Below are 21898 nucleotides of genomic sequence, written 5' to 3' on the forward strand. Positions count from 1 at the left end.
GTGTTAAAGAATGTCTTTTTTTTTAAATAGTGCATGTTAGAGCTGTAGCCTTTGAAAATACTGGACAAATCTTTTGTTTCAGACTCAGAAAATGGATCCTAAGAATTTATTTTTCTCACCTGCCTGTGCTGGCTTCCATGGAAAACTTAATATTTTTGTAATGCAGTACATCAAAACAGTATAATAAAATATTCACTAATATGTTTCTGTAATAGGACATACGCTCTAGTAGATATATTGCACATTAGAGCTGTATAATAAAAACATACATAACGTTTTCTAGCAACAGATACAGAAATATGATATTACAGATATTATTCTTAACATTTCCTTCACCTAGATGCAGTATAAAAAGAGGAAATTAGGTATTCAGGGTCAGTTCACATGGAATACAAAGGTTTTTTTTCTTAAGTTTATGTGTATTTTACAGTATAATACAATATTTAATTAGAACATTTTCTAAAAGAATGATTTTGTAAACATATATTAGAGCTGTATATCCAAAACAAACATTTTCTGGCAAAAAAAACAAACCCTTAAATGAAAGTAATAGATACAGAAGTTTAAAAAAATACCGTTCCTACTCTTAATGCAGACAAACATGTCCATACAAGTAGAAAATAGAGGAAGTGAGGTAAGCTGTACATCATAAAGGATCAGTTTCCAGTCGAATAAAATGTTTTTTTATCTGGTGCTTTTCTTCCGTAGAAGTTTTTGGTTGAGAGCGATGATGAGGGAGCAGAGAGGCAGGGGCCCCACGAAGTCTCCTGCGATGATGTTGAGGCTCTGGGGGCCCGAGCCGGGGGTCTGCTTCTCCACCCAGCCCCGCAAACACTCCCAGTTACTGAAGGTGATCGTCCGCAGGGACTGCCGCAGGTTCTCCGTGATGAAGCACCGATCTGCCGTCAGGTTCAGGCCGCAGACGAAGAAACCCTCTGCAGGAAAAACATCATTAAAGAGGCCCTGTTGTGTTTTTGGGGGTTTCCCTTTCCTGCAAACAATGTACACAATATCTGTTTTCTTTTCGTATTACTGCCGAATTATATTCCATATTTTATTCCATTCTATTTCTATCATAGATCTAATTTACATTGTTACAGCAGAAAAGAGCCAAAGACAGCTTAATGTTACCTAAGCATGCATAAAAAGTAAAAAAATAAATAATTATAACAAAAGAATTACACATTTTGCAACAAAAAAAAAAAAGTTAGACATTTTACAAAAATACACATCCTGTAACAGTTCTGAGGATTTAGCAGCCAGGTATATATTGCACAGTTTTTAACGGCATATATATATATATATATATGTATATATATTGCACATAGTTGGTATTTAACAACAAGAGGTGTTATAGTCTGTGCTGTTGTGTGTGGGGGGTCTACTAGGGGCCGTGCTGGTTATATGTATGCAGGGCCGTCCCTCCCTACAGGCCGATCATGCAGACTGCATGGGGCCTCACCTTGCGGAGGGGGCCTCACCTTGCGGAGGGGGCCTCACCTTGCGGAGGGGGCCTCACCTTGCGGAGGGGGCCTCACCTTGCGGAGGGAGCCTCACCTTGCGGAGGGAGCCTCACCTTGCGGAGGGGGCCTCACCTTGCGGAGGGGGCCTCACCTTGCGGAGGGGGCCTCACCTTGCGGAGGGGGCCTCATCTTGCGGAGGGGGCCTCATCTTGCGGAGGGGGCCTCATCTTGCGGAGGGGGCCTCATCTTGCGGAGGGGGCCTCATCTTGCGGAGGGAGCCTCACCTTGCGGAGGGGGCCTCATCTTGCGGAGGGGGCCTCATCTTGCGGAGGGGGGCCTCATCTTGCGGAGGGGGCCTCACCTTGCGGAGGGGGCCTCATCTTGCGGAGGGGGCCTCATCTTGCGGAGGGAGCCTCAACTGAGCCGAAAATGCGGCGCACCTATGCGCTGCAATTAGTGTGGCGCGGAAAGGTTTCGCCGCTGCGAGGCTCCACTAGCGTGGGGCCTCATGTTGGCCAGGGACGGCCCTGTATGTATGTATGTTTCTATGTAAATACCGCTATATTTTACTATATTTTCTATTATTTAAAATATTTTTTTATGTTATTACAGTTTTCTTAAAATAGTTCTCTATCTGTGTTTTTTATTTTTGTTTTACTTTTATGTATGCACCACGACATCAAGTCAAATTCCTCGTACGTGTCAACCTATACCTGGTAATAAACCTGTTCTGATTCTGTAGTGTATAATATAGGTTTTAGTGCATGTAAATGGTCTGCAAAGGCTAAAATCCCTGTTCTCTCCAGAGGGAGTTTCTCTCCCAGCCTCACCTGGGCGGCCTTGCTCTTTGTTCGAGTCCAGGTAACTGATGACCTCCTTCGCTGTGCACTGATTGGCCCACCAGTACGGGATGTCCGGCCACAGCTCCGGGTGCCGCAATGGATGCTGGGAGTCGTAGGAGAGGATGACCTGCTGCCCCGCGGCCCAGAGGCTGCGCAGTGTGGGGGCCGAAACCTGAGGAGGAGACACTATAGGTGAATAAAAAATAAAATAACAGACATCATCATGAAACTTCCCCGGTTCATTACTGACTTTAAGAATAATTCTATTTTGTATAATGAGTTTTCTGAAATGCTATGTTTGAATATGCAAATGAGGCATTCTCTTAATATGTGCTCATTTGCATACCTTCCCATAACTGAAATGTGAGTTCAACATTCTGGTTTTAATGTGTTGACAGAAGATAAGATTGACCGTGGGGAAATTCAGTGAAAAACAGGACAGTGTAGATTCACACAAGGTGACACATATTGGACTCAAAGGTTTTTACAAAGGAGATTCTGGATTTCTCTTCGTAACACTCCATATTTAAAAAATGCTGTCGTTCTCCCATTTTCCCCTCGACAGCACATACACTGTGTGGTGTTTTCTCATCACTCAAGGTCTTTCTGTGTCTCCGATGTAGCTCTGCGTCTCTTAGTGGTCGTTTGTTATGTGTTTGTGTTGGTTTTGCTTCTACTTTTAGTCGTTAGGCCCTGAAATGATCCATTAGCCTGATCAATTATCCATCCATGCTGAAATTAATGACATGCTCTGAGCTGGTTATTGATCTAATCTCTGATACACTGTATAATATTAGTTGGTTTGCTTTTCATTTACTTTCGGAGTTATAAAGTGCTTTAAAATGTGTTTCCAGGTGCTTTCTCTGCACATTTGAGAGGCACCGTAGAAAGGGAAGCTCACCTTGTGGGGGCAGAGCTTCGACCCGAACATCTTCTTCAAGGAGAAGATAAAAGACTGATGCAGTTCGTCGCTGATTCCCTCAAAGTGGCTGCAGGCGAGAATAACGACCTCCTTCGGGTGAGAGTTCAGCCACAAGGCAACAGAGGACAGCGTTTCCTGAAAAGAGAAACTTTTAATGTGGATCTGGAATCAAAACCTAAACTGAGAGTTTAACCAATAAGATCATTAAACTCACCAGGACGGTTAGATGTGTGTAAATGATGTGCGTGAAGTAAAGGTCGCTGGAGGGGTCTTTGAGTTTGTGTGCAACGCGGAGATCGAAGTATCGGATCCCCATGGAGAGCTGCTCCTCGATGCTTTTGTCCTGCAAAAAGGAACAAATCATAAAACATGGAAATACATTTTTTATTATATTTTACTTCATGCATTTCAGTTCATTTAGGTTTTACAATATGTGAATACTTTGAAGAAACAAACTAAAAAGGATAAGGTAAGTAAATTAGTTTAAACGTACCGAAGTGACGTTTTTCATTTGTATTATTTTTGTTATTATTATTATTTTGTTATTTTATTATTTTATAACTGTATTATTATTATTTTTGTTATTATTTTATTATTTTCTAGTTTTATTATTAATTAATTGTATTATTATAATTTGTTCTATTATTTTGTATTATGATTATATGTTTTATTATTATTTGTATAATTATTTGTATACATCTGCATGATTATTATTCATTTTTATTATTATTATTATTATTATTATTATAGTTTTTGTATTTATTTTGACTTCCCAGCATCAACCCACGTGATACAGTACCTGTGTTGTGGCCCATTTGAAGATGGTGGGTCTGGTGAAGCAGTAGAACAGTCCGTCGAGGATCCTGAAGCAGTCGGACTCAGACGGGACCAGCGGAGAGTTGATGTCGAGGCAGTAACTCATCGCATCATGGCTCCCTGCAGAAACACATTTTAATCATCGTTTAAGATTTAAAAGTCCCTTGTGTCAACTCTGAAATAAAAATTGAAATGTGTCCTCTGATAGGATACGCCTACAGAATAGGAAAAAGCTGCCTACATTTAAACCAAAAATAATAATCAAGCTCTATGTCTCCCAATAATATTTACATTGTTACTTTAAAATGTACTGTTACATTGTAATCCTGGTTGTAATCCCCATTTCAAAACATTTAAAAGTAATCTGATTAAACATTTTATTTTATGTAACTGCAAGGGAATAGGTCTATTTTTTTAAATCCTGATTACAAAATCCAGTTACATGTAATCCATTACTCCCCAAACCAGTACAAGTCCCTCAAAAAGGTACCTAAGTACCGTACTTGAGTAAATGTACTAAATTACTATCCACCACTGGCTACAGTACTTGAGTAAATGTACTTAGTTACTACTATCCACCACTGGCTACAGTACTTGAGTAAATGTACTTAGTTACTACTATCCACCACTGGCTACAATACTTAAGTAAATGTACTTAGTTACAGTACTTGAGTAAATGTACTTCGTAACTATCCACCACTGACCACAGTACTTAAGTAAATGTACTTAGTTACAGTACTTGAGTAAATGTACTTCGTAACTATCCACCACTGACCACAGTACTTAAGTAAATGTACTTAGTTACAGTACTTGAGCAAATGTACTTAGTTACTATCCACCACTGACCACAGTACTTAAGTAAATGTACTTAGTTACAGTACTTGAGTAAATGTACTTCGTAACTATCCACCACTGGCTATAGTACTTGAGCAAATGTACTTAGTTACTATCCACCCAGTGGCGACTGGTCATTAGGGGCAGGTGGGGCACAGCCCCACCTAGTGTCAGCAGAAAGTATTACAAATAATGATTAAAACAAAATGCAAAAAATATATTTTAAGATCATGTTTAATCATCTGATTCGTCTGTACATTGCTGTTTTAGTCTGTGTTCTTCTAATTAGTGTCTACAGTGTGTGCCTATTGAGCTGTTTAGAGCCATGTGGGACAAAACCCGATCCTGCCCCTCCCTCTGTCTAAGTGAACGGTGACAATAAAAACTACACTGCGCATGCTCAGAATATTTTCCTATTTAAAGGGATAGTGGAAATCCGCGAATTTTGGGTTTAACTTATGTATTTTTATTAAAAAGAAGCATAATAAACAATTTTTTTTAATTTCATGCGCCTAGTTTCATTTTATTTTCAATTTTACTGCGCCCTCTCAATGAAACGAAATACTTCGGGAATCGTCGGGAATCTTCGGGTGATGACGAGAGCTCAGGAAGACGGGCACAAACAATGGCGGACATTCAATAGCATTTGCATGTGAATAGCCGACCTTTATTATGGTGAATAGATGTGTTTTGTATGGCTGTAGTGCGATAGCAAATGCAGAGAATGGCGTATCGACGCATGCGTTTCCAAGAAACCCAGCCATTCGTCGTCAGTGGGTGAAATTTGTTTTTATTCCGTTGAACACAACTTTTGATCACAAATCAAAAAAGGTAAGACGTAATTATTGTAATATTTTTGGAACCGGATGTTGTTTACTTTCTCTTTTCTGGCTGATAGCTCCAGGAATTCGAGGTCTTACAGTGATGACATTACATGTGTGGAATCTGTGGAGTCTCAGCTTTAAATCGTATATCTTGTTTGTGCAGTTAAGATAGTAATAAGGGCATTTCTACCGTGTGTTGTGTGTAAAAAAGCGTTAGCATTAGTTAGCATTGTTTCGCTCAATGCTAATTCAAAGGCTTGGTATTACTCTTGTGTTTTTTCTAGCTAACAATTGTTCTTATTGTCAGTTAGCGGAGTTTCTTACCTTTAAAAGGGTATGAAACATTAATAGTTTCATAAATGTTAAGAAGCCCTGAGACATGTGAGAGAAAAAAAACTGTGGGAGGGGTCCACTGGGGGGACCTTCGGGCTTAACTGGTTAACAATGATTAATATTTGTAAAGGCTACAGGTGATCTTAAGATGCGTGAGCTATGCTTAGGGACCTACCAGTCAAGATTATTTGTGCGTAGGGGTGCATCATCTGGCGCCTGGTCCTGGTCATCCTCGCCATTGCCCATGCCGTGAACCATCACCTCGGGCTCGGGCTCGAACAAATAAGGACGTAATGGTCCATCGTCTGGCTCAATATTGTCACCATCGTCGCTTACTGAACCGGATTCAGATTCAGTTCCTAAAACAACATTTTCGTAGGAAAGCCGAGAGGATGTTTCTGACTCGCTATCATCACTGGATACCTCGTACAATCCTTCTTCTTTGTCTGGTATATTTGCCCTTCCACGTTCATTCTGCATAGACGCCATAGTTTGTTATCGTATCGTCTTTCTAAGTTTTCGTCACTTCCGGTTTGGCTGAGTCGAACATTTCGTTTCTAAAAAACTTCGGGGAAGCTGCAATAAAGTGCTTCTAACATGCGTAAGGCAATTATTATATATTTTTAATCAGGTGTGATTGTTTTGGTACGTAATTATGCTTGTATATAAGTTAAAACGAAACTATTTGAGGTTCCATTTCCACTATCCCTTTAATGTGTGTGGCAAAAAAATAATGACCATAGGGGCATAGAGCTGCCATCCCCACCATACGTCATCTCACATCATTCAGAGCTGATTGGCTGTAAGTACGTGTGCCGCGAAAAGTGTGGTGTGTGAAGAGGAGACGAGAGAGCTGCAGTGAGGCGTCCTAAAACCCGGAAGTAAGCTGCGCATGGCTTCCTTCGACAAAAAAGCAATGAGATTTCTCCATAGGATTTTAGAAAATAGCTCCAAATAAGATCTGTGGGAAACAAACCTGTTAGATAAATGCACGTTTTGTTCAGCCGGATAATATCCACATGTCTACCCTACTTTTATTATTTTCGAATCATAAATCTATTGATTAGATTAGATTTATGATAGACTTTTGAAACTACAAGAACATAAGGAGGACTTTTACAAAAAAGTAATAGAGATTTTTGTCCAGAAGGATAGGCAAATGGACTTCATCTTCATGTCAAGGTAAGACTGCAATTGTATTGAAAATGGGATCTTACTAAGAGAGAACAATTCAATATTTAAATGATAAAATTACATTTTTTGGGTATCCTTTTGTTGAACTGTCTGTTTAAAATTAGCTAACAAAAAAAGCTTTTGAAAATAATATTATATTTTGATTTAGGTCAAAATATAATATTTGTAAACCTGAAGAGTCAGTGCCAGTGCCTCACCAGCCATGAACCTCACTGCAGAAGCTTATAGACATCTGAGTTTTTTGTGCCCCACCACTTTTGTACATATAAAAACGCCACTGGCCACAATTGAGTAAATGTACTTAGTTACTATCCACCACTGGCTACAGTACTTGAATAATGTACTTAGTTACTATCTACCACTGGCCACAGTACTTGAGTAAATGTAGCCCACTTAGTTACTTTGCACCGCTGCTTTAACTTGAATAAAATATCAAGATTCAAACTCAAAGGTTTTATTGTCATTAGCACAGTAGCTACAGTGTAGTTATGGCAACGAAACTCCTTCAACAATGCAACAGTAACATAAGACACAACACAATAAAAACAGTGATATACTTGTATTATTACTACCCCCAGCATAATGTGAAATATTTACCCGGTATGGCGAGCTCCGTGAGCGGCGTGTCCCACAGCTCCTCCGGGAGAGAGGACATCCAGTCCGGGCTGCAGCTCATCTTAATCATGACTGCAGGAGAAACTCAAAAACCGGGAATAAACAAGTTATAACTTCCTTTATCTGGTCCCTTTAACCGATCCACCTCGCTCACACACACACACACCCGCGCGCGCGCGAACACACACAGACACGCACACAGACACACACTACAAGGGGAGGAGGTTCCTCATTCCTGCCGTCTGGTGGTATGTCAGATGTTGCAGAATCCTCTGCAGGTGAAACACGTGACTCTCTGTTCTGTTTCTGTGGAATATTAATGTGTGTCTTTGAACACTGTTTACACTTCCGCAAACTCGTGGCCATGACGTCAGGAAGGGGCGGGGCTAACATCATGTGCATGTTCAGATAGATAACATTGACATTAGAAAATTCGAGAAAATAGATAATAAAATAGAGGAATTTAACATAGAAAATAGAAAGTACATAACCAAACAGAGGGTACAAAAGTGATTAGAAGTTATAAAATAAAGAATACAAAAGAGAATAAGGGAATATAATGCAATAAAATAGGTATTAAAAATAGAGTAGACAAGAATAACATAAAATAGAGAATAGATTAAAGCACTTTGATGCTTTTCAGGAATGTGGTTAGACCTGAAAGACCACAGAGACTCATGTGTATACCAGCTGACTGAAACTCAGCTACACAAAGTGCTGTGAACCTGCTTCACCTATATGCATGTCCTCTGAAGCTTGGTATCCCGTTTACATATGCTGGTAATTCTCATTATATATATTGTACACTGATATGATACGAATAGCAGAAGCAAGTACAGGAACAGAGAAACTTTGCCAATGCAACTCAAGTATTTCCTGACTGTCTTAAATCACCAGCAGGAAGCGTTCACTTATTCATGCTCTACATAAATGCTGTTGTTACGTCCTAACATGTGACTAATGTGCTTATGTGGACATTATTAAAGAAGCTTTATTAATCCCCAAGGGGAATTTTTGACGGTTGATTGTCATGAAATAAAACAAAAGGACTCGATTAAAAACGCTCATGTTTATTTGAAAAGCTCATCTCCACAGGCACAGCAGCGCAGCATTATTTAAAACAAGGCCTCACCTGTTGAGTCAGCTTGTGAGTAAAACAGTCAGAGGTTGGGTTCATGCAAATACGTTTCCATGCATTTTGCATGACTGTAGTCTACTCTACGTTCTCTGAGGATAAATACAGTATACCTAGCTGCTGCTGCCGACACGTCAGAGTTATAAAAGTGTGTGACCTACGTTACAATCACATGTGCTGCTTGAATACATCGCTTGTGCTTACTTAAAAAGTAAAAGGTGAGATTAGTTACGTTGTTGTTATTACTATTATTGCTCTGGTAACATAAAACTCTGCCGACTCGTGAAATCTGATTCAGGACATTTGCATAAATAGTGAATGTAAACAAAAGTGGAAATATTAAAAAGTCTAAAATATACATCTTCCTTATCAGTGCATTTTATATTGAAAAGAATAATGAAAGTCCGTTCTCTGCCACTAAACATGCCGTGGTTCTTCCAGTGTGTGTGTGTGTTTAATTATTGGAGAGCAGTCATGAGGAGTGTGTCAGCAGTTTCTCGTTCAGAGAGACGACGGTGGGCACGAAGCCGCTCTCGGTGACGAAGTCTCCGGCGATGATGTTGAGCGAGCCCCCCCCACAGCCGGGGCTCTGCTGCTGCACCCAGCTGAGTAGGGGGGGGTAGGTGGACACCACCAGGTCCTTCAGGGACTCTGTGGGGTGGGTGCAGATGTACTTCAGGTCCTCCGTCAGGTTCATGCCTGTGACGAAGAAACCCCCTGAAACATACAGTATGGAAATCAAAATGACAAATTTGTGGGCCAAGTTGGCACATACAAAAACACATACATACCACATGAAAAGTACACACATACAGTTCCCTTACAAAACAAACAATTCAATTAAATAAATAAAAACACCCTCCACACAAGTTAATTGTTATTATAAAATGTTCAAATTACTTGTTTTTTTAAATGAAAATACATCAAGGATTTTTGTATTATTAATATAAAAGAAATACAGTAATAATAACCATAGAAATAATGATAAAATATAACTATTTTATTGTATTAATTATTGTGCTTTTTGCTTATAATTTTCGTTTTCTATTTATTGTATTTTAAAAAGAGACATTTTTCTGAAACCCCATAAAGAAATGAGTGTGATTCATTCCCACTCTTAATTACCCTGGCATTGTTTGTTAACAGTAGGAAATCCACAGTTTAATGAACCTTAACTTGAGTATTTATAGATGCCGTTACCCCAGAGTAATATATCTTTCCAGCGTGTTTTTATTTACCTGGCCTGCCGCTCTGCTTGCGGCTCTCGAACTCCTGGATGAGCTCCTCGGCTCGGCACTTGTTGGCCCACCAGTACGGGATGTGAGGCCAGAGGTCGGCGCTGCTGCAGGAGAGCACGTGTTCATAGGACACGATCACACTGAGGCCCCGGGCCCACAGGTTACGCAGGGTCAACACCTCCTGAAATATTATTAAAGAATATAAGATAATAAGATTGTTGTTATTCTATTTTTATTTTTATTAATAGACCAGATTATCCTTTCTTCTCTCTTCTTTTTTTCCACCTTTTGTTATTTTATTATATTGACATTATTACTTAACTATATTGTACTTTTTCTTTTTTTTCGGTATGCACTGTGCAAAAAAAGTTCTCTTTACCCAACGACAATCACAAAAGATCTATAAGATATTATTGTTTAAAATAACAAACACTTCACATATGACCTCAAATCAGCTTAATGGGTATACAAAATGTCCTCTATAGACCAAAAGGTATTCAAATATATTTATTAAATAGTAACCAAAAGAGCGAGCACTTGTTGTATGCATTTGCAGCACCAAGAGGGTTGTCTCCTCTCAGAAAAACATGGACATTAATTCTGCATCCTTTCTTTATGGGTCTATTTGCAACCATGCATTGACTTTGTAGGTCATTGACAGAAGAAGCATGCAGATTTCATGATTAACCTCTGCAGGAGTAGTCTCACCGTTTTGGGGCAGAGTTTGGAGGCGAACACGCTGCGGATGGTGCTGATCAGCAGCGTGTGCAGCGCCGGGCTCAGGCCCAGGAAGTGACTGAAGGAGAGGATGAGCACCTCCCGGGGGTGAGCATCCATCCACTGCCTGATCTCCAGCAGCACCGCCTGCAGACAGGACACACGGTGAGGAGACACAGGTTGAAGAAACACACGGTGAAGAAACACACGTTGAAGATTAAGCGAGAGCTAGAAAATATTTAACATTAATTTCCACATCTGTGTTGTAATCCTGACACACCACCATACAGACTAAAGTGGGAACTATTAAGGAAGAAGGTTAAGTTATCCTCTTGCCTTGTACATACAGAATACATACACGTTTTGAAAATGCACTGAATGTCTTCTGTCATTTTGACACTTTGCAAAGTCATCCCACGAGCCGGATTGGACCCTATGGTGGGACGGTTTTTGCTGTATGTTTGACACCCCGGATTTAGTATGTTCTATAGGTTTTAGTGCATGTAAATGGTCTGCAAAGGCGAACATCCCTGTGTTCCCTTCAGAGGGAGTTTCTCTGCTTTCATTAGACTCCTTTGTTTACTTCCGGAACATAGATGTTAAGAAACCTTTGGAGCAAGGACTCAGAAGACAAGGAGGACACTGATGAGCTCGAACTGATTTTAGACGTTGAAGATTTAGAAGACATTTCACTGCAGCAACAAGGTGATACATTTCCTGACCTAGTACCAACTCTGAAGCTCTCTTGCTCACTCCTATGCCCAATCCTAACAGAATAATCAGCATTTGATAACATGTCAAAGCAAATTCTGTTCGTAGCAGAGAGTGATTATCCACCTGATAAGATGGACTCCTGGTTGTCTTTTCTGTCTGACACAGTGCGTCAGCTTTGTCCTGTTATTATCTGAAGAAGAGATTGTTTTATGAATGTTTTGGGCAAGACGCAAACTTCTTCGGTCATACCAATACACTGCTGAGGGGAAAGAGTGATAAAACTCCAAGGCTGTTAGCCTGCGGGAGACAAGGGAGCGAGAGGAGACGCAGTAGATAAGAGGACTAGGACTAAACTGAAGGGCCATGTAGAAAAACCTGTATCAATAGTTACATCAATATGTAACACTTGCACTTCTATTGGCTATAGCTCCAACATATTGTACGCGAAGGCTAAGGGGCGGGACATCTATAAGCGGTTGACCAATCACAACAGAGCCGGCCAGCTAACTAATCAGAGCAGACTGGGCTCTGGTTTCAGACAGAGGGTGAAAAGAGGTGCAGCAGCACAGAAAAATAAAGAGCTTTTTGAACATTAAAGCATGGAGGCACAAAATACTGAAAAGAGACACGAAATTCAAAGCCTTATTTTATGTGTGTGTGTGTGTGTGTGTGTGTGTGTGTGTGTGTGTTACCTCCACAGTGAGCGCGGTGTACACTCCGTGGTAGAAGTAGAGGTCCGTGGATGTGTCATTGGGTCGGTGAGCGATCCTCAGGTCACAGTATCTGACCCCCGAGTCCAGCTGCTGCTTTATGCCGACCTCCTGCAGCACACGAGAGAGGAAGAAAATAAGAATTAACTTCATAATCATCATGTAAACAAATACCCACAACAGTGTAATTATATTGATATTAATGCTAGAAATGGTTAGGTCTTAGCCTGTAATTATAATTAAGACACACAATAATGATTTACATGCAGTGTGATAGTTATAATGCCAAAGCAGTGAGAGTAATGCATAACTTAATAATTTGACGGGTTGTTTATTCCCTGTGAGTCTCACCTGTGTGATGGCCCACTTGTAGACAAAGGGCCGGATGAGAGGCTTCATGAATTTGTCGAGTTTCTGCAGCAGGTCGGGCTGCGTGAGGTCCACCGGAGAGCGGTCGTTCATATCCAGACAGTACGTGATCGCATTGTGGCTTCCTGCACCAGAGGAAATATAACAAACAGAAATGATATGTAGACATTTTAGAGTTTCATGAAGTAGATTTGAGGCTATTGCATATCATGATTATGCTGTCATAAATTACAATAGTATCCCTATAATGAACACAATAAGCATACATTTTGATAGGATGCAAGTATTTCAATTGCATCATAGAGGACTTTTTTAGGAGATCTTTTTTTAGTTAAAATCAAACAATCTTAAGTAGGCGTTTAAATGCAAGGTAAGAGATATTAAAATGTAAAAATAAGATCAAATATAGAAAAAAAATGAAGAAATATTATTGAAAAAATGCATTGAGAATACATTTAAGTACTGAGAAAACATATTTTTAAAAAATGTGGAAAAATAACATACACTGTTGTGTTGCTACTGGGTTAGTGTGGGAGAGAAACTCCCTCTGGCCTTTTAGCCTTTGCAGACCATTTACATGCACTCAAATCTAAAGAACACACTACAGGAAAAAGAAAACAAAAAAGCATAACAAGGCCTCTTCAAATGGGGCGAAGAATGCGAGCTAGTTCAGGCAGTCAACGCGAGCACCAATGATACATTAACACGTGATGCACCTCGTCCCATTTACCACCAACCAATCACATTCTCCTAAATTTGCCTCTCTATTTAAGCTGCCAGATCTGCCTGCCTCTGCCTCGCTAATGCTGCTGTTGCTGCTGCTCGCCTGCCCCACCATCACCCCAGCTTCCACCCCAGCTTCCACCCCAGCTCCACCCCAGCTTCCACCCCACCACCACCCCAGCTCCACCCCAGCTTCCACCCCACCACCACCCCAGCTTCCACCCCAGCTTCCACCCCACCACCACCCCAGCTTCCACCCCAGCTTCCACCCCAGCTCCACCCCAGCTTCCACCCCAGCTCCACCCCAGCTTCCACCCCAGTTTCCACCCCAGCTTCCACCCCACCACCACCCCAGCTTCCACCCCAGCTTCCACCCCACCACCACCCCAGCTTCCACCCCAGCTTCCACCCCACCACCACCCCAGCTTCCACCCCACCACCACCCCAGCTTCCACCCCAGCTTCCACCCCAGCTTCCACCCCAGCTTCCACCCCAGCTTCCACCCCAGCTTCCACCCACAGCATCCACCCCAGCTTCCACCCCAGCTTCCACCCCAGCTTCCACCCCAGCTTCCACCCCAGCTCCACCCCAGCTTCCACCCCAGCGTGTGTGCGTGTGTGTGTGTGTGTGTGTGTGTGTGTGTGTGTGTGTGTGTGTGTGTGTGTGTGTGTGTGTGAGCCTACCGGGGATGGCCAGCTGGCTCAGGGGGGTGTCCCACAGGGGGGGGGGCAGCAGGGACATCCAGCTCTCCATCGGCAGCTCCCTCAGACTCGACTCCCTCTTCGGGGGGGAGAACATGCTGAACTACAGGGTCTGAAAACATGATTGGCGAGGAAGGGGTTAATGATGTTTCCTGTTTCCATTTGGAAAAAAACTTTGAATGATGAAATGTTTTTTTAAATGTTGTGAATAAATTCAAAAAATTCAGAATAAATCCAAACTTTAGACGGTTAGGACAAATACCAATTGTCCAACTAATATTACAAAATTAAAATAATGATCCTCTAATACCATACATTCTGCAAAGGTACTCATTGCATTATTCAAAAAAAGTTTAGAACAAATCTAAACTTTTGAAAGTTAGTCCAAAATAGAAAATAAAAGTAGAAATTAAGAGAATAAAGTTAAATTGTTGAAAGTCAGAATTTCCAAACGTTAAAAAAATAACAGGATAATAAATGACTGTTATTATTGTAGTTTGATTTGCTCTCAAACCTTCTATACATTTCAATAACAAATCCTATAAAGTCAAAGACGTCGAAAATGCTTTTTATGTAAATTATTTCTCAAAATGCATTTACATTTGTTTTTAGAAAACCTCAAATACCATGAAATTCTGAAAATGTATTCTAGAAGTTTCAACTTTGCACTCAAATGTTCCACTTTATTTTCAAAATGCAAAAATAAATTAATAAAATAATCCTCAAATAACGAAAATAACGAAAATGTAACTTGGAAATGTGTTCTTTATTCTCATCATTTTAACTGTATTCTCCTCATGCTAATTAAACCCTCCCTCCTCTCTGTGTATTCATCATGCATGGCCCTCACACTCTTCCGTACTTTCAGCACAGTCAGTTTCACTCTCACCTCTTTATCCTGCTTCCTCTCTCAGAACCTGCAGAACCGGACCGACCAGCACTCAGAAACACAGACACTAAAGGAGGTCCATCCCACACAACATGTCATGGCTGAGCAGAACAAAAGCTGCAGGACAGACCCTCCGCAGCTCAGCCTGGAAACACCTGCTCAGCCCCGGGGAGGAGGAGCACAGCAGGCCCGGTGCATCGTACCTCCGGTTACCGGGGATCCATGACGGTGTAATGTCCCGGTTATTCTGCTGCAGGTGATCCTCATGCACCGGCTGTTTGTCGGTACTGAGGCTGAGCTGTGGAGCATGCGGGCCGGGGAGAGGAGGAGGGAGGAGGGAGGAGGAGGAGGAACCACGGATCAGCAGATGCAGAGCGGCTTCCTCCTCTTAAAGAGCCCGCGGAGAGGAGGGCAGGGGCGGACTCAGGCTGTCTGAGGACCGGGGAGATACAGCGGTGCGGGAATCAGTCCTAAAACACAAGCATGAGTCAGCATTTTATCACTAGCATGTATAGCAGCCGATTTATATATATATGTATTATTGTAACCATAACCTACCTGTGGTACTTTATGTACACTGCTGGAAGAGGGGTCCATTAGCTACTATGCTATATCAATGGAATTGGAAAGGAACAGTATAAAGTTGACTTTTGATTTTGTTCTGGTTTTATGTTTCAGTATTTGTGACTGAAATCTTATTGCTTTTATTTAACTTCTTGATGGTTATTTCATTTTTTTTTTTTTAAAGAAGGGGCAGGTAACATAAGATTTTCTTCTCCCTGCTCCTTTCCACCATGCGCTATAAAATAATTTAAAAAACACTTTAAGTGTACATGTTTTTGTTTTAAAATAACTGCCATGTGTGGAATAAACAAAAAAACTATAAATAAATTATCAATGGATTTTTTTTTAAACTTTACATGAATTTACATATTTTTTATTATGTTTTACATAATGTTCATATAATAAAAAATTGTCATTAATCTATTTATGCATTGATTTATTTGTATTATTATTATTATTATTATTATTATTATAACATTTGCACAAAATGTAGAATTATTTTAAAATATTTTTACAAAAATTTGATTTGATTTTTATTTTACAAATATATATGAGATCACGTTTTTTTAATGTTTTTTATTTAGCCTCTATGGCACTCTGTCAGCAGGTTCAGATATTTACATTTAAATGACCATTTAACCCTTGTGTTGTGTTCGAAAGCTGTTACCGTTCATGGTGTTCGCGGGTCAATTTTGACCCATGATTTATCTCAGTCCAAAAGACTATCATCCAATATTGTTTTAACTACATCATAACTAACTTATTATGCATTCATAACCGTACAATCCTGTTGTAATTTTATTTTATGGCCCCAAAACACATTACACCACATATCCGGCAAGTCCCCGACCAGATAAAATATGGAGTGTGAACTGCTACTTGGAGAGGTCCCAGTTCACCTCCTGCCCTGCCGTGGTGCCCTTGAGCAAGGCACCGGACATCCCCCTTCTCCCCTCACTCCCATTGCTCCCCGGGCGCTGTACAATAGCTGCCCACTGCTCCTAGTGCTAGACTCCTGGTACTAGGATGGGTTAAAAGCAGAGAACACATTTCACTGTGTGCTGTGTGCTCTGCATGTGTGACCATTAAAGAAGGTTTCATCCCTCCCAATTCTTCTTCTTCTATTGCATACGTGCATGTGTGAGTTCAGGTTCAAGTGTTAGTCTACATCGTTCTTCTCTGACATCATTACCAAAAACAAAAACAACGCACGTGCCTTGTTTGCTACCGTCGACAGACTAACTAACCCCCCAGTGTCAGTGGCCTCTGAATTTCTATCCACCAGGGCGTGCAATGATTTTGCCTTTTTCACTGACAAAATTCAGAAAATCAGACAAGCAGTCAGTGCCTCTGCATCAGGAACAGCAAATGTGTTGTCCCTATCTCCACCTAACATCAATTCAAACACCATGACACAATTCCATCAGATTAATGATAAAAACCTAGAGGACATTATTCAACTTCTGAAATCCTCCTCCTGCTGCCTTGATATTATTCCAACAGGATTTTTCAAAGATGTTTTGCCTTGCATGGCCTCAGATCTACTTCATATAGTAAACAAATCTCTTCACTCAGGTATTTTTCCACAGGCCCTGAAAACTGCAGTCATTAAACCGCTCTTAAAAAAGAATAATCTAGATGCTTCAGTAATGAACAATTACAGGCCCATATCAAACCTCCCATTTCTAGGTAAAATTATTGAAAAAGTAGTTTTTCAACAGTTGAGTAATTTCTTGCATTTAAATAACTGTTTCGATGTGTTCCAGATTATCCAGGCTTTCGTCCAAACCACAGCACTGAGACTGCTCTTGTAAAGGTCTTTAATGACATCCACTTAAACACAGACAGTGGCAGAACTTCAGTGTTAGTATTATTAGATCTCAGTGCTGCGTTTGACACTGTTGACCACAACATATTACTAGACCGACTGGAAAACTGGGTGGGACTTTCGGAAACAGTTCTGAATTGGTTTGAATCCTACTTAAAGGACAGAAACAACTTTGTTTCTATAGGTAAATACACATCTGAGTTGACAAATATGACATGTGGGGTTCCTCAAGGCTCCATCTTGGGGCCTCTTCTCTTTAACATCTACATGCTACCACTGGCTCAGATAATGAATAACAACAAAATAAGTTACCATAGCTATGCAGATGACACACAAATTTACGTAACAATTTCACCAGGAGACTATGCTCCAATTCAAACACTGAGTAAGTGCATTGAACAAATCAATGACTGGATGTGTCAGAACTTTCTCCAATTAAAAAAAGATAAAACTGAGGTAATGGTTTTTGGAGCCAAGTCAGAACGTATAAAAGTTAGCGCTGAGCTTCAGTCTGCAATGTTCAAAACAACAGATAAAGCCAGAAATCTAGGTGTAGTCATGGACTCTGACCTGAGTTTCAACAGTCACATTAAAACTGTTACTAAATCAGCCTACTATCACCTAAAGAATATATCTAGGATTAAAAGACTAATGTCACAGCAGGATTTGGAAAAACTTGTCCATGCGTTTATCTTCAGTAGACTCGACTACTGCAATGGTGTCTTCACAGGTCTCACTAAAAAATCTATTAGAAAGCTGCAGCTGATTCAGAACGCCGCTGCTCGAGTCCTCACTAACACTAAGAAAGTGGATCACATCACTCCAGTTCTGAAGTCTTTACACTGGCTTCCTGTGTGTCAAAGAATAGATTTCAAAATACTACTGCTGGTTTATAAAGCACTGAATGGTTTAGGCCCAAAATACATTTCTGACCTCCTGCTAAATTATGAACCATCCAGATCTCTCAGGTCTTCAGGGACTGGTCAGCTTTCTGTCCCCAGAGTCAGAACTAAACATGGTAAAGCAGCGTTCAGTTATTATGCTCCAAATATCTGGAACAAACTCCCAGAAACCTGCAGGTCCGCTACAACTCTGAATACTTTTAAATCCAGGCTGAAGACTTTTCTTTTTGTCGCTGCTTTTAATTGAACTATTCATATCTTAGACTGCACTGTAACTTTTATCCATGTACTTTTTTTCTTTTAATGTTTATTTTATTAGCTTTTCTTTTTAATGACTGATTTTGAATGCCATTTTCTTAATCTCTTTCATTTTTTGTAAAGCACTTTGAATTGCCTTGTGTTGAAAAGTGCTATATAAATAAACTTGCCTTGCCTTGCCTTGCCTTGCCTTGCCTTGCCTTGCCTTGCCTTGCCTTGCCTTGCCTTGCCTTGCCTTGCCTTGCCTTGCCTTGCCTTGCCTTGCCTTGCCTTGCCTTGCCTTGCCTTGCCTTGCCTTGCCTTGCCTTGCCTTGCCTTGCCTTGCCTTGCCTTGCCTTGCCTTGCCTTGCCTTGCCTTGCCTTGCCTTGCCTTGCCTTGCCTTGCCTTGCCTTGCCTTGCCTTGCCTTGCCTTGCCTTGCCTTGCCTTGCCTTGCCTTGCCTTGCCTTGCCTTGCCTTGCCTTGCCTTGCCTTGCCTTGCCTTGCCTTGCCTTGCCTTGCCTTGCCTTGCCTTGCCTTGCCTTGCCTTGCCTTACATATTCTTTGTGGAAGGTCGAGTTCCCGTGGGGGGAGGGGGGAAGAGGGATGGGAGACCAGGTGCATTTTGCGAAAAATTATTGTTACAGTGGATGAAGGGGGTGGGGAGGGGTGTCTAAAGTCAAAGATGAATTTTGATTGGGCAAAATTTGACCCCGAGTGACCCACAACAATTCTGCCGGGTCTCCCCAGACCCCAACACCAAATTATACACTTTTTTTTTTTAGAGACCTTCAGACTTGGCTAAAATTGTCAAAATCAGTTTGGTAGTGTTTATATATCTGTTGTGGAGGATATCACGAAGCCTTGTTCAGATACAAAAAACTAGAGCGTAAGTTATTATATAATTTGTATTTGAAACGGGTCACGGGAGACCCGAACACAACATAAGGGTTAGGAACATTCATGAGGGGGTCCCCAGGGTATTCTCCAATCAACAAATAGGAAAAAGCCAAATTAAAGATTTTGTACGGGCTGAAAATCACACAAAAACCTCGATCTAGAGCTGTTTCATTAACATTCATACAGTACAAGCTTACACACATTCCGGCGCAGACTGAAAACTCATCTCTTTCGACTCCACTTCGAGCGATAGAACTATTAACAAAGCACTTATATACTAATAAAGGACTGGCTTACCTAAAGCCAGTTGAGTAGCACTTGAAATGTTTTTGCTCTATGAAGCCTGATGTACTTATATGATTCTGTTTTCTTCAAGTTTGTATTTTGTTGGTCAAATGCACTTATTGTAAGTCGCTTTGGATAAAAGCGTCAGCTAAATGCAATGTAATGTTAAGTACATTTAATTTTTGGAGAGAATCTCAGTCACGCTGATTATTCTTCACTTATTCGGCCTCTTTAGTATTCCTCTTTGTTGGTTTTTCAGAGGGAGCTGGAAACATGTCAGGCGGCTTGAGCTTCAATATCAGGATACATGTATTTATTATCATTGCAAGAATGGAAGTAGTCATCACATACAGACAAAATAGTTCCCGAATAGTGTCCTTGACATGCCTTATATACAAGAGAGGGTGTTACAGTCACACGATGCAAGAATACTGGTTCAAAGCAGAATTCAGGCCTTAGTTCAGATTAGCTAAGGCCTGCAAGCATAAACAGAGGCGTGTGGTGCAGTGGGTTGTGCGTTGGTGTTCAGATCAGGGGAGCACAGGTTCAAACCCCACTGCAGTCAGCATGTCGTTGTGTCCCTGGGCAAGACACTTCACCCCAAATTGCTCCTGCGGGGATTGCCTACAGTACTGAGTATGTAAGTCGCTTTGGATAAAAGCGTCTAACATGTAATGTATTCAACTATTTTCATTTTCTGATTCTTCTCTAATATTGGCTTTTAAATGTGTAGTTTTGGATGTCTCTATGTGTCACATACATCACAGCTTGTTTGTTTTTTTCAATCTTTAAATGTACCTAAAGCAGTAAACATGTCCCTGACCTTTGCACAGAAACAGATAATAGATGAAGTCGTTCTGTTTGTTTGTGATATCGCGGCGCTCAGGATTTCTTTCAGCTTCTTCAGCAGCTCAATAATCCTGAAGCAGCAGTGTGTGGAAACCAGGAAAACAACGCTGCTGATTTCCAATTCATCTCTTTTCCTTCCCTGCCTCTCTGTTAGATGCAGCACTCAGCTCAGGTTTCACTGGACAGTAATTATCATTGTACATGCTGGCTCACAGACAAACCTAGAGTCATCATTATTTCATTGTATTATTAATAACAGCTAACACTTAATGCATCACTTTCAAACAAACTCCTGTAGAATATTGATACTGATATTAGTTTATTATGAATAGGGTTGCAAAGGGGCGGAAAGTTTCCATGGGAAGTTAAGCTGGGGAATGTTGGAAATATTCGATGCAAAATTAAACAAAAAAACATGACATTTCAACAGATTAAAAAAAATAATATAGTTTTTAAGTAGAACTGAACAAGTTTTAATTATTTTATTGAACAATTATTTGTTTCATTGAACAACGAAAACAGGAATGTTAAGTTAAATGTTACTCATCCCCCCCAACCCTACTCATTAAAAAATGAACAAAAATGCACCCCCCATCCAAAAATCCCCACGAAGTCCCATTCAAAATGTTAAATGAAAAGCGCCCTTCTCCCTCCAAAAAGTTCCATTAAACAAACACATCTTCTTTCAAGCAATCAGTGTCACTGTCCAGCCGTGTTGAGGATGGCTCTGTGTGTTGCCCGAATGCCAACCAGTTTTTCCACTCTCACATTTGTGAGCCTGTTGCGAACCTTTGTGTGGTCTCAATAGCCATGCAGTAAGCAGTGTGCTATGGCCAGGATATTCAAGTGTACTTGAATGGCATCTGTTTGTTTTAGTCAAGATTATGCTAAAATATACTTTCCCCAACTATATTTAAGTTCCCTACGAAGAGCCAACCTCCAATTTAGAAAATTCCCAATTTATTCCCATTAATTCCTGTTAATTCCTGTTCATTCCCGTGGAAAGTTTCCATCTTTGAAAATTCCCGGAATTTTGCAACCCTAATTATGAACAACATTTGTTTTGAGGCTCAACACTACCACTACCACTTATTACCACTTGTCAATTAACTACAGGGGTCCCTCAGGGCTCGGTTCTTGGTCCCCTCCTCTTCTCCTTGTACACAAACTCGCTCGGATCAGTCATTAGCCCGCATGGCTTTTCATACCACTGCTACGCTGACGACACCCAATTAATTCTGTCCTTTCCCCGCTCAGAGACCCAGGTCGTCGCACGCATCTCTGCTTGTCTAGCT

General features: G+C 40.8%; 2 protein-coding genes and 1 long non-coding RNA gene across 4 annotated transcripts; 1 reads left to right on the plus strand and 2 right to left on the minus strand.

Annotated features, from left to right (window-relative positions):
* Positions 1 to 71: 71 nt before the first annotated feature.
* Positions 72 to 8150, minus strand: si:dkey-66a8.7 (PI-PLC X domain-containing protein 1). Of its 2 annotated transcripts, none has more exons than XM_034208242.1 (6): positions 7826 to 8150; positions 4027 to 4163; positions 3442 to 3570; positions 3207 to 3362; positions 2294 to 2477; positions 72 to 935 (listed from the first exon to the last, which is right to left on the minus strand). In XM_034208242.1, the coding sequence occupies exons 1-6, from the start codon at positions 7911 to 7913 to the stop codon at positions 685 to 687; spliced, it is 945 nt and encodes a 314-aa protein (XP_034064133.1). In that variant the 5' UTR covers positions 7914 to 8150; the 3' UTR covers positions 72 to 684. The 2 variants fall into 2 exon arrangements, with proteins under 2 accessions (XP_034064133.1, XP_034064134.1); XM_034208243.1 differs by lacking the exon at positions 7826 to 8150 and adding an exon at positions 6210 to 6316.
* Positions 8151 to 8893: 743 nt separating this feature from the next.
* Positions 8894 to 15327, minus strand: plcxd1 (phosphatidylinositol-specific phospholipase C, X domain containing 1). Its single transcript, XM_034208241.1, has 7 exons — positions 15040 to 15327; positions 14133 to 14262; positions 12709 to 12851; positions 12340 to 12468; positions 10925 to 11080; positions 10217 to 10397; positions 8894 to 9695 (listed from the first exon to the last, which is right to left on the minus strand). The coding sequence occupies exons 2-7, from the start codon at positions 14245 to 14247 to the stop codon at positions 9451 to 9453; spliced, it is 969 nt and encodes a 322-aa protein (XP_034064132.1). The 5' UTR covers positions 14248 to 14262; positions 15040 to 15327; the 3' UTR covers positions 8894 to 9450.
* Positions 10302 to 15280, plus strand: LOC117541123. The gene is made up of 4 exons (XR_004568269.1): positions 10302 to 11098; positions 12348 to 12519; positions 12731 to 12828; positions 15065 to 15280. It is a non-coding gene; the product is annotated as an uncharacterized LOC117541123 (long non-coding RNA).
* Positions 15328 to 21898: the final 6571 nt, after the last annotated feature.

Source organism: Gymnodraco acuticeps, unplaced genomic scaffold (genome assembly GCF_902827175.1).
Source record: "Gymnodraco acuticeps unplaced genomic scaffold, fGymAcu1.1, whole genome shotgun sequence".
NCBI lineage: Eukaryota > Metazoa > Chordata > Actinopteri > Perciformes > Bathydraconidae > Gymnodraco > Gymnodraco acuticeps.